General features: G+C 37.5%; 1 protein-coding gene across 5 annotated transcripts in view; it reads right to left on the bottom strand.

Moving 5' to 3' along the window:
* MIER1 (MIER1 transcriptional regulator) overlaps positions 1-12,778 on the bottom strand; it is a 49,865-nt gene that overhangs the window by 5,080 nt on the left and 32,007 nt on the right. For all 5 annotated transcript variants that reach the window (XM_080921161.1, XM_080921157.1, XM_080921158.1 and 2 more), the window contains 5 exons: positions 11,226-11,377; positions 10,436-10,517; positions 9,024-9,118; positions 4,129-4,256; positions 473-612 (listed from right to left, as the gene is read on the bottom strand). In XM_080921161.1, coding sequence (XP_080777287.1) covers positions 473-612; positions 4,129-4,256; positions 9,024-9,118; positions 10,436-10,517; positions 11,226-11,377 — 597 coding nt within the window. The remainder of the gene's footprint in view (positions 1-472; positions 613-4,128; positions 4,257-9,023; positions 9,119-10,435; positions 10,518-11,225; positions 11,378-12,778) is intronic.

Genomic DNA, 12,778 nt, shown 5'->3' with positions numbered 1-12,778 from the left:
TCTTAGACAGAGATGTATAGAAAAAGACCATAAAATGCTGTTTCACATCTGTTCACTGTTCAGGTTACTATGCCAAGTCAAACATTCAAAAATCAAGTATGCCCTAAACTTTGTCTTAATGATTAAAGCGCATGTCACAAGTTCTCAAACTAACAGAGAAAGGAACATGTTTCTGATGCAAAATGAGCAGATATGTCTTATGAGTTAAAAGTGGTACTCAAGCCTAGACATTATCCCACTCAGGTGGGATCAGAAGAGAGATGCTACTTAGCATGAATTTCCCTGTGGAGCTTGTTTCATGAATTTCATTTTATGATGTCACTAAGAACTCTTTCCAATAACTCCATGGTATTACTGGATGTGTGCTATTTCCTATTATTTATATTCTCAGCCTCTAGAGTTTACAGTACATCTCTCTGAGCCATTCACAGTCCTTCACTGTAAAGAAGTAGTGCATTTCTGAGCTACTCACCATTTTTATTACTATTGCTGACAGTGCCGTCTTCTTTCTCCGACTGGCTGTTACTACTATTTGAGGCAGTGGGGGGAGGGGACGGTGCTCGGCTAGAAGCAGCACTTTCACTTTCATCCAAAAGGCGATCCATGTAATCCCTTAAGTTAAATAATACAACAATTATTTCCTTACAGAAAATGCTGAAAATTAGAATTAACATGCCTGTTAACAAACCCATTCTGACTGCCGCTCACTTTCATGTCACTGCTGTACCAGGGTCTCACTTTCAGCTACACATTTATAGGGCTATATATGAAGGTGCAAAGCTAAGGAAAACAAAGTTCATAGCAAGTTTCAAAACTTTAAGATGTGTGTGCAGAAAGGGCTCAAAATGGCCTGACTAAAGTCGGGGCGTGTGTAAGTAGAGGTTAGGATGAGAGCACTGGAGTCTAAGGCCATTCTGAACAGAGGCAGACTAGGTCTACAGATTCTTGGAGGCAACACCTGAAAGTGCAACCATATAAATGAGCATCGTCTATACTGTGATGGATCTAGTCCTGGGCTCATTTGTAACTTCATTGCTATCTCATTAGTTGAGGATCACACGGTGCTGGGGTGAGAAAACCTATCCGAAGGTAGTGATTTTAAAAGAAAATGCAGATAAACCCATGTGTCCTATCCACACACAGGTTATTGTACTGAACACGAAGGTGGCAGATTATGGCTGTGGGCTGGCTGCCATTTCTGTACAGTCCAGTTGAAACACGGCCACACACTTGTTGCCCCAAGACTGGGCAGCACACGTGCTGAATCCTTGTAGCTCACGAGGCAAGCTAGCCAATCATGGCAAGCTTTGGGTACCAAGAAAAGACCCTGTCTAAAAAACTTGGACAGTTCCTGAAAGCAACACCAGAAGCTGCCCTTTGGTCTCGATACACATAAATGTGTGCACACATGAGACAAACGTATCATAGAAACATGACCAGAAATTAATAAACATAACGATAATATGAACGTAACAGCTTTTAGGGTCTTCCAGCTCTATGCTCTACATTGTCATTAAAAAACTGCAGAGTCATTATGAAGCACACAGAAAGAGAAACAGGTAAGAGGTGTATATCACAGGAACTTCAGAAGCTAAAGCAAAAAGAGACACTACATAGAATTACTGGAAACAAAGCCTAGTGAGAGTGAACATTGGAGAGTTAAAAATTTTTCAAAAGAAAGCTAGATTAAAAAAACCATCAAATTATGTTCAAATTTTGAATATGGCAATGATACTGTGAGAAATAGTCATCATCATCTTTATTTTTATTAATAAAATTCCATATGCTTAGGAAGACAGTCAGGTCAAACAATTGAGGAAGTTAAGAGCGCTGGAGTTCAGGTAACTGGAGTTTTAAGTATTATTTGGATTAGCAAGCTCCAATGTGAATATGGCTCTCAGAGGCTGTGGGCAGCAAGGGGAAACGTGCTTCACTCTGGGAAACAATGGAAAGTAGCAAAACAGAAAAACTTAACAAGGACTTTAAAGATAATGAACTTGGTCTAATGTGAACCTAAAAGAAGAAAAAGAAAATTCACAAATTTTACTTTAAGGTAGTGGTTCTCAACCTGTGGGTCACCCCTGCCCCAGGGGTCACCGAATACCATTAGCAAAAATAGATGTTTATAATTCATAATAGTAGCAAACTTACAGCTATGAAGTAACAACAAAAATAATAATATAATTGGGGAATCACCCTAACATGAGGAATTGTATTAAAGAGTCATAGCATTAGGATGGTTGAGAACCACTGTTTATGGCATTAAAACATGCATTATGTAACCACTTAAGATAAAACTATTAGACAAAAATGTGAGCAAGGTAGAAATATTTCTCACAGAAAAATCATAATTTCTCAAAACATGAATAATAATGTGAAGTCTGGTCATGACTTCTTTTCAATTTTATCTATGTTGTGAGATAGCGTCTTGCTGTGTAGCCTTGGCTGGCCTGAAACTGTACATCCCCAACTAAATTTACACTCATGGGAATCCTGTCTCAGCTTTCTGAATGCTGAGATTATAGGTGTAAGGTGCCACACCCAGCTGGTTGTTGCTTCTTACAGGAGGTATAGTATACCTATAAAGAAATATTGTGGTTCCTTAGGGAGGAAAATAATTTAAGGCAGATAGGCAGGCAGGCAAAGGAATAAAAGTTGCCTACAGGAAACACCAAACACGTTCGTGACTTCATCCCATTCTGACATGGGATTGTTATTAACTCACATCTTAGAAAAAACAAAGTGTGGTTTACTTTAACTATGGTTTGCCCATCTACAAAAAAAGAGTTAACCTATGAGAAATAAAGATGTCCAATACCTTCAAAAACCTTTCAGAAACTGTCAGAGATTATGAGAGAAACAGAATGTTTGGTACATCCCTGTGCACAGTGCTGCCCTGGATATCACAAAGCCAACTAAGCCGAGCCCTTACTCCATCCATTCCTTTGCTAAAGCTTTCTGAAAGAGACAACCAGATGAACCAGGAAATAACACGGCAAATGTGGTATGTTCTCATGCCGATGATGACAGATTCAGCACTTGTAAATATTGTTTCTGAAACAGAGGAAGGGTGGAGAGAGGTAGGGAGGCAGGAAGGAAGATACAGCTAGTCCTACATCTTTGTAGTAGCACTTAATATTTCAGAAAAATAATAAATTTAGCAAGTGGTTAAACTGTTTACAAGTTAAACGATCAAATTAAATTCACTAAAGTATTTGTAAAGTACTTATCAAGCAATGATAAAGTTTGCAATGCTCCTTTATAAGAAAAATTCTAATGATCACCAATTCTGACTGCACAGACTTACAGCTCCTGTGCTGAAGGCTGAGTGGGCAGTAGACATACCATGCAGTGGGATTAGACTACTGCCACTGCTTCACCCCAAGTTTGGGCTGCATTACTATCATTACTACATATCGCTTCTGCTATGTATCCTAAAAGACTCGGGAAAACTAGAAAAAGGTAAATCTAGTCAACAAGAAGATTCAATGTAACCTGACGATCACATTCCTGTGCCCTTTCCCCCCCTTTAAGAACATCTACATTTGTATCTTGTTTTAGTTGCAAGGATCAAAATAGACTAGACAAGAAACAAATGAATTTCTTTTCCTCTTTAATGGCCTTCCTCTAGTTATAGAGCACAATAGTTTTATTAGAGAAACCTGACTTAGTCCTATTTTACTCTTTGCAAAGGTCAATATGAAGCCACATGTGATGGCACACACACACACACACACACACACACACACACACACGATCCCAGCTCTTGGAAGGTTGATATAATTACTAAGGATGAGGCCAGCCTAGCCAGGACTAGAGAACAAGACTGCCTCACAAAGGAAAAGGAGAGGAGGTTTAAAGGGAACAGGAAGACAATGAATTAGACAGAATATAGTATTAATATGTTCTCCTCTTCCATTTCAAGAATACCTAATGAAAACCTGCACGCTAAAACTTGGCATTATGCTTGTCTTAACATGCATGGAGTTTACAATTTTTTAAAGACAAAGTCTGAATGCCTTACATGTCAAGATATAATTTTTAAACTAACATAAACTGTACTTTGCTAGACTACAAAATCCACAATTCTTTTAAGAAAAATCCAAGAAAGCTTTGAAAAGAACTCACGTTACACCAGGATGGAGATTATATTTCTTTTTTCCAAACCTTGTTTGCTGAGCAAAGAAATCATAACGCTCAGACTTTTTCCACATGTAATAGAACGCTACACATTCACCAACTGATCTTGTTCGAACCTGTAAGAAACAAACGCTTGTTTTTAAGAATAATCTCCTTAACAGAGTTACTTCATGAAAAACAACTCAAGTCTGTGCTGGATAGTTTTATGTCAACTTGACACAAAAACTACTGTCACTGGGAAGGGGGACTCAACTAAGAAAATGCCTACCCAGACTGGCCTAGAGGCCAGCCTATAGAGAATTCTCTTGACTGATGAGTGGCACAAGTGGGGCCAACACCAGGACAGGCAGCTCCTAACTGCCCGACCATGAGGAACAAGGCAGCAAGCAGTGTTCCTTCACCAGCCTTCTTCAGTTCCTGCCTCTAATTCCTGCCCTACCTTTCTTTATGTGATGTGAAAGTGTAAGCCAAATAAACCATTGTTTTACCATAGCAACAGAAATTCTAAGACAGGAAAAAAAAAACAAACAAACAAAAAAAAAAAACTACCACTTAGTTATACATGACAAATGAACATGTTATAAAAACTACAGCATCTGTGCTGTAAACTATTTTTTCTCAATCCATTAAGAAAAACAATAAATCAATAACTATAAAACATTTAGCATTCTTTTTTCTTTATTATTTTATTTATATGAGTACACTGTAGCTGTCTTCAGATACACCAGAAGAAGGCATAAAGATGGATGGTTGTAAACCACCATGTGGTTGCTGGGAATTGAACTCAAGATCTCTGAAAGAACAGTCAGTGCTCTTAACCACTGAGCCATCTCTCCGGTCCCTGTATTTTTTTTTTTTTTTTTTTTTTTAATTCAAGGAGATCACAATTCTAATATTTTACAACAAAGCAAGTATTCCTCTACTGCAGACAGGAGTGACAAATGGGCTAAAGTGACTCCAAAGAATACATACTTTTACTCAGACTATCTTGGGAATATAAATTTAAATTCTCTTACAAATGATTTCCCACAAGAAGCATGAAATCAGAACTGAATGTTGGATTCTGTTGAAGGTACAGGTACAGGTGAAGACGTTCCAAGATGCTACCGCCAAAGTACAAACCCAAGAAATGACAAATGGGGTTGCATGCAACTAATAGTAAAGAAACAACCCATAGAAGAAAACTTTTGCCATCTATTTATCTGAAGCGGATTAATTATTTAGGCTATATAATAAACTCTAAAATGGCCAATGAAGACTAAGTACTCAGGATTCTTAGCCTTCAGGGAAATGCACACTAAAACTGCTTTCAGACTCCATCTTACCCACGTCAGAATGGCTTATTGCCCCCCTCAAAAAAAAAGACTGAGAACAAATGCTAAGTGTGTATGAGGAGACAAATGCCCTCTGATGTGGAAAAAGGGGACACTTACACACTTGACAGGTATTTGAACTGGTAAAACTAGAGTGGACATCAGTATGGAGATTCCACACAAAACCAAAAACTGAGCTATAATATGACCCACCTATGCCATTCCCAGTTATATACCTAAGGATTCTAAGTCAGCACATCACAGAGCTACTTGAATATCCATGTTTACTGTTACACTATTCCTAACAGCCAAGAAATGGAACGGGCTTAGCTCTAGCTGCCCATGGATGTAAAATATAAATGGATATAAAAATATGCACACGCAATGCAATTTTCTGCAGATATAGAGAAGAATAAAATGAATTACAACATTATCAAGAAAATGGAAGTCTTATGTTAACCAAATAAGCCAGACTAAAAAGGAAAATAGTGTTTTCTTACGTGTAAAAATCTAGATGTAAATTTGTGTTGTGCTAAGAAGTCACTGTAGGCATCTGACATGAAAGCAGAGAGGGCACTACTTGGAAGGATGAATGGGAGGTATGGAAGGAAAAAGAGAGTATAATCTGTGTATGAAAAAAGCACCAAGAATGAAATCCAGAAGTTGAAAAGAAAACAAACAAACATCACCAAATAAGGTATTATGGGACATGTTTGCTGGCATCCCAGCATTTTCGAGGTAGAAGCAGGAGGATAAGAAGTTCAAGGCCATTCCTATCCATGTTCATTCTTAGCTACAGAGCCTAGTTTGAGGCCATTCTAACTAACAAAGTCACATAAGACTCTGTCTTATAAACAAAGACAAAACAAAAAACCAAAACAGAATAAGCAACTGATCAAACAGACAAAAACCCTCCAAAAATTAGACACCAAATCATCATAATCACCATCATGAATGGGGGTGGGGTAGGTAGGGCAGTGAAGAGAACAGACAGTTCTCGAAGGAACAAATACAAATAGCCAATTTGTCCAACAACAATGTAGACTCACTTGCTTCCCAAAATGTCTGAGACTATGCCAGGGAAGAGAAGCTGTTACACTGGTGTCTATGGTTTGGGCATTAAGACACTACTGTAGCTCTACAACTATTCATGCAATGACTGGCTTCCTAAGCATCTGAAACTCATGATCAACAAATCAGGCTGCTAAAAATCTTCGTTGCTACTGCCTTGGAGACTTGGTGAAGTTGATGTATAAGAATAAAACGTGTTTCAAAGAGAAGAGGCACATGCAGTAGTGCTCTGGAAATAAGGTGGTTAACTGTTTTAGTCTACAAATTTCTGATCTTGACAAAAACATTTTCTGGCACTGATTTTTATCTACTGTTGATAACATCCTTTCTTATCTAACATAGATTTTTATTCTCTTTCTTCCCCTCTGCTTACACTTTATAAAAGTTGTAAAGCATTAAGGGCTGGCGAAAGGACATTTAGTGGTTTAGTGTCTAAAGGCCCTAGTTCCTAGCACCCACATGGTACTCAGTCCAGTTTTAGAAGAGCTGGTGCTCTCTTCTGACCTCCTTAGGCACCAGGAACATATCTGGAGCACAATACAAGTAAAACACTAATCAATACACATTAAGAAAAATACTTTCAATGTTTTGCTTCCTAATGAATGATTTCAAGCAAATCAGTTGTAATTTACTAAAAGCAAAAGCCAAGGTATCTTGAGAGTATATACTGTTACCACAATATAAAATCTTCATGAAATAAGCCCACTATAACAAAAGAATGATTCCAAGTATAAAAAGAACAACTTGGTATTTTGACATAGGACCCTCAAAGAATTACTGTCCTCACTTTGATCGCTAGAGCAACAAAATTCAGCATATATCACATGGCAGATGACACTTCAGTACTGAAACCCCCCAACTCAAACATTTATTAAAAAATAAAAAAATCAATAATCTTAATAAAGCATACAATAAAATTTTGGCTCATGATTCCAAGTCAGCTAACAAGTGTTTAAAGTCATACCAGTGGGGGTTTTGCTTTGTACTTTCAGTAACATCCCAGAGATTGCCCTAGAGAGGTAATCCAGCACAGCTTGGTAGTATTTGCATGCAAGGAATACTAGAAAAATAAAATGAACCTTTCAACCTGGAAAAATCAATTTTAGATCAAATTCAGAAACATGTAGTCAGTCACTAACATAACACAACCTTTTCCCAGAGTGCTAAATGCACTAGATTTGGGCACACTGAGAGCCACCCTTTAGATATTAAACACTCAAAGCTCCAAGTTTCTCTTTCACCATTGATGTTTTTCTTTTGTTAAAGATGTAGCTATTTTTGACTCTGTGTGTATGTGTGTGTGTGTGCGCGCGTGCGTGCGTGCGTGCATGCATGCGTGTGCATGCATGTGGAAGTGCCAGTGGAGGCCGAAGGTGTAAGATCCTCTGAAATTAGAATTACAGGTTGTGAGTTACCCAACATGAGTGTTGAATATCAAATGTGGGCCTTCTACAAAAGTAGCACTGGTTCTTAACTGGTGGGCAATTCATTAGTAATGCCTGATGCACCCTCTCATATGCATGAACAAATAAACACAATTAAAAAAAAACTTTTGAAAATAACTAAATACTCAAATCTTCAAGTTATTATGGAGTTCTTTAGGATATGTACTGTATAACTATTATTTATAGGATATTAAACCATCATGTTAAGCCTGCTGTGATTGATGCCTCTAGAAAATATTACTTTAAGAATATGAGTTAAAGTCAATTAGGACTTAGGTAACTAGACAAATTTTAATTGTGGAAGTAAAATGGTTCAGCAGGTAAAGGTGCTTGCCACCAAGCCTGACAATCCGAGTCCAATCCCAAGGTCCTACCTGGGGGAAGGAGAAACTTAAGAGTTGTCCTTTGACTTACACACTATAGCACACATACACATCACAAATATTTTCACTGCAAATTTGATGTTAAGGACATTTTACAATTTCAAAATTACTTTTAAGAAGGAGTTTGCAACTGATGCTGCTGGAAGAGAGAAAATGTTTTTTCCAATGAGTGACAGGTTAACGGACACTCAAAATCATGCTCCACATCCAGGACCAGTTAGCTCAGACAGACTGCCGAGTGTGTATGCATATGTGCACTTAGAAGAGGGAAGTAACATAAAGATGGTTGGATAGGATATGAGAGAAGTTAGAGGAAAAAAATATGATAAAAATACATTGTATGAAATTCTCAAACAATGAATAAAAACATTATTATTTAAAGAATGTAGACAAACCTCTTATCACAGATAACAGAAAGCCATAAATAACTGTACTTCATACACAATCTGAGAAGTTGACTAAAAGACTTATAAGTGAATTCAATTCTCAAATACTTAAAGTTACCATGCCTTGAAAAGTCACCTAGCAAACATCTTATTCTAATTAGTTATAAATAAAACAATTATTGTACTGATTATAGAAACTTTAACACTAGGAAACAGCAAGTTAAGACAATTTAGCTTAATAACCTAAATTTCTTTTTGTAAAATCTTACATAAATCTTAACTTACTTTATTAGCCTGAATCAGATGAAAATCTTTTCCATAGGCCTTCAGCCCTTGTTCAAAATTTCTACATTCTTCCTCTGTCCACACAGACAATTCCTCTGATAAAATGAGGGGTAAGAGCAAATTAATATACAAAAAAGAAACTGAAACAAAAGTGTAACATTTTGGCAAAACAATAGAGTATCTTAGTATTGAGTGATACTATAATCATTGCAAATGATACAGTGTTACAAATTCCTGATTAAAAATTGGAAGACTTTGGTCCTGAACTCTTCAAGTTTGAACCACTTGTTCATTCTTCCTTGTGGAGACAAGGTCTTGCTATAGCTCCATCTAGGCCTCCAACCAGTGATGCTTCTACTGTGTGCCACCTCTTATGGATCTCCTCAGTTCTGCTCAGCCCAACTGACATTGGCCACCTTTCCATTCCTTCAACTTCTCAGTTCCTTCTGAATTTGGACTCTACATGGCATTATGTTCTGCTACTTCACTCTTTTAAGAACATAATTGGTACCAGTAAAAATACTTTGTTCTCAAAGTTTCCCCTCAAATACTCTACTTAGCTAGGTTATGCCCAACTACAATTGGCTTTAACAATACCCTTAAACTCTCTGAAGATCAACACCTATTTTCCAGCTTGCCCCCTAGGCTGTCAGGCACCATGACACTTAAATGGTTATGTTCTCAAAAACAAAGGACCTGCAGACTGACACCAGCACACAAAGAACCCTTACTGCCATGTCCATAGACACACACAGCACTTTCAGTGCAGTGGCCTAGGGAGGAGTCATACTTAAAAAGCAGAAATGTGTGCTTCAACTTTAGCTTTATTGCTTATGAATTACACTAGCCTCAGCCACATACTTTGGTTTAGAGAGCTAAATCACATAATTCCATCTAATACTTCCTTACCTGTATCTCTGTATGTGCACACACATCTGAGTTATGTGCACTGTGGTGAGTGTAGGAAGTCCAGCAAACAACTTTATGGAACTAGTTCTTTCCTTCCTCCTCTGCACGGGCTCTAGCTATCCAATCCAAGTTGTTAAACTTGAGGTACAACCACTTCTGCCCCGTAGGCTGTCTCACTAGCCCAGACTCATAAAGTTAGGCAGTAGGTATTATAGTACTTAGCTCATGGGGCTATTATAAAAATCAGAGACAAAAATCTTAAAATATGTATGGAAACTGTAAGGTATTATATACTTTAGATTTCCACTTAAATGCTCTGATTTTACAGAACAGAACAATTTTAATCCCATTCTCTATAACAATTTGAATGATATTTGTTCTGTAAGTATCTACTGAATTCAGAAACACTAAATTAGTAAGCTAAATACACATTCAGAAAAAGGAAAAGCTTAAAATTTAAAATTTCTGCCAAGTCATATAACAAAGGTCTAGCATGTACTTACCTCGAGCTGCTTTGACATTAAATCTCAATCTTCTCAGGGCTTCTTCTGTATCAAAACTGCATTTAACCAATTCATACAAAGCCTAGAAAAATAAAGGTTTTTACATATGACTCACAGACTATGAACAATTCAGGATAATGCATGTTTTTAAGAGCACGTTTTTCTGAATCATATATGTTTCTATGCTTTGTTTCAATTATAGTGAAACCAACACAGAAACATTAAGGAAAAAATGAATTCCTAATTTTATATGCCTCTCACTATGTACAATATAGAGGTATGAAACTTGCTGACCACAGTAATGCAGGAACTGAGATATTGATTTCACACAAAATATTTTGTTTAAGCTATAATGCTTTGGAGCCTTCTGGGATTCCTAATATTTTAATTAAGTTGAGAAAGAAAAACAATGACAAAAAGTTTTTTTTTTTGAAATGCTCTTACATTAGGTTCATGAAAGGTATTGCTCTGACTATATACACAATGGTTATCTGAAATACAAGTGCCAACTTGATTAGAGTCATGGAGTCTCATAGAGAGAATAGAAAACAACCCCCCCCCCCAAAAAACACTTTTAAAAGCCATTACAAAAAGTATACATAGGCAAAGAACGGTTTTTGTTTATTGGAGCTGAAATCACATCAATGATGTAAGCACACTAAGAGTAGGTCTTGTGTTGATTCCAGTCGTCAGAGAAAAGGAGTTCAGGTGGACAGAGCCCCCACCCACACTGAGAAATGCAGATAGTCCTTTATGAGGAAACCCAAATAGTTATTCCTTATTCACATACCTGTTCATTGTCTTTTATATGAGATCCTTCAGGAATTGCTTCTACACCTTTCTCATCCCCTGTTCTTCTAGATGCATCCTTAAGAAAGACAATCACTTTATCTTCTGGTAAATATTCTGGATCCCACAGAAGCTGATCATCATTTTCATACACTAAATTAATAAAACAAATGTTAACAATAACTACCCCAAAATAACATAATTTATGTAGGACATTAGAGACATATCACTCAACAAATAACTATCTTTTTAAAAATGACATTTATTTTCTCTGTATTGTGCACATGTGGAGGTCAGGAGACTTTTGGGAGTCCCCACATGTGTCCCACCCCTCAGACAGTTTTCTCTGTGTAGCCCTTGCTTGGTAGTCCAGGCTGGCCTCAGACTCGCCTACCTCTGCTAGGATTAAGGGCACATGCCACTACCACCCAGCAGGAGTCAGTTCTTAATATGTAGAGCTCAAGGATCAAATGCAGATCGTCAGGCTTGGTGACAAGTGCCTTTACCCACAGAACTATCTTGCCAGATGTAGCTTTTTTTTTCTTTTCTTTTTATGAAACATGGTCTTGATATTGCATCCCAGGTTGGCCCCAAAATTATGATCTTTCTGCCTCAGCTTCCCAAGTGTTGAAAGTCAGCTGGGCAGTGGTAGCACATGCCTTTGATCCCAGCGCTGGGGAAACAGGTAGATCAATTAGGAGCCAGCCTGGTGTACAGTTTCATGATGGTCAGGTCTACACAGAGAAATCCTGTCTCAATTGCCTCTAACCCAAAGAATAAAGTCTAAATCTCAGCAAAATAAAAAAATAAAAACAACACATTACCTAAGATAGTGTCGTATGATTCTAAATGACACAGACACTTGTAAAACCTACAAGTCACAGCCTAAAATGTAATCAGTGCTACAAGCATGGCACTGGAGGAACAAGACAAGTGCTTCCAAGAGTGACTTCCAAGCCTGGTTAAATTCCAAAGTGACCTGGGTTAGAAAGAGGCCTGCTGGGTCTAACAAGGTCATGACGGTGTATGAAATGGAGCATTAGACGGGACTGGGAAGGCAAGTAGACAGTGAAATAAAACCAAAACTTTCAGAGAAGTTTGGATGGGCGGGAAGATATGACAGTGGCAATGCAGCAGAGTGGAAGTCTAGTTGAACAAAGCTTGTAAGGCCTTAGTTTTTAAAGACAAGAAACAAATACTTAAATTTCAACAGAAAGACAATCACTTAATAAAAATCTTTATGAGACACAGGATGACTGTCAAAATACCTTGTCTAATAAGAAGGAATTATCAGCTAATTAAGCATCTTTTCTATACCGGGCAATGTACCAACTGTTTCACATACACTACCTTCTTCCTCCATCTTCACACACAGGTACTTTTCAATGTACTGTTACAATGTACCAACTGTTTCACATACACTACCTTCTTCCTCCATCTTCACACCATACTTTACAACCCACAATTTCCTGGAACTCTCTATGTATATGCTTCTTGAAAGACAGTATGTAGAGAAATGTCCTTCTGCCTTCTTTTTCTAATTGCTAGCATAAT

The sequence above is a fragment of the Micromys minutus genome (assembly GCF_963924665.1).
Source record: "Micromys minutus genome assembly, chromosome: 9".
Taxonomy (NCBI): Eukaryota; Metazoa; Chordata; class Mammalia; order Rodentia; family Muridae; genus Micromys; species Micromys minutus.
This window is presented reverse-complemented; position numbering and strand designations above follow the sequence as displayed.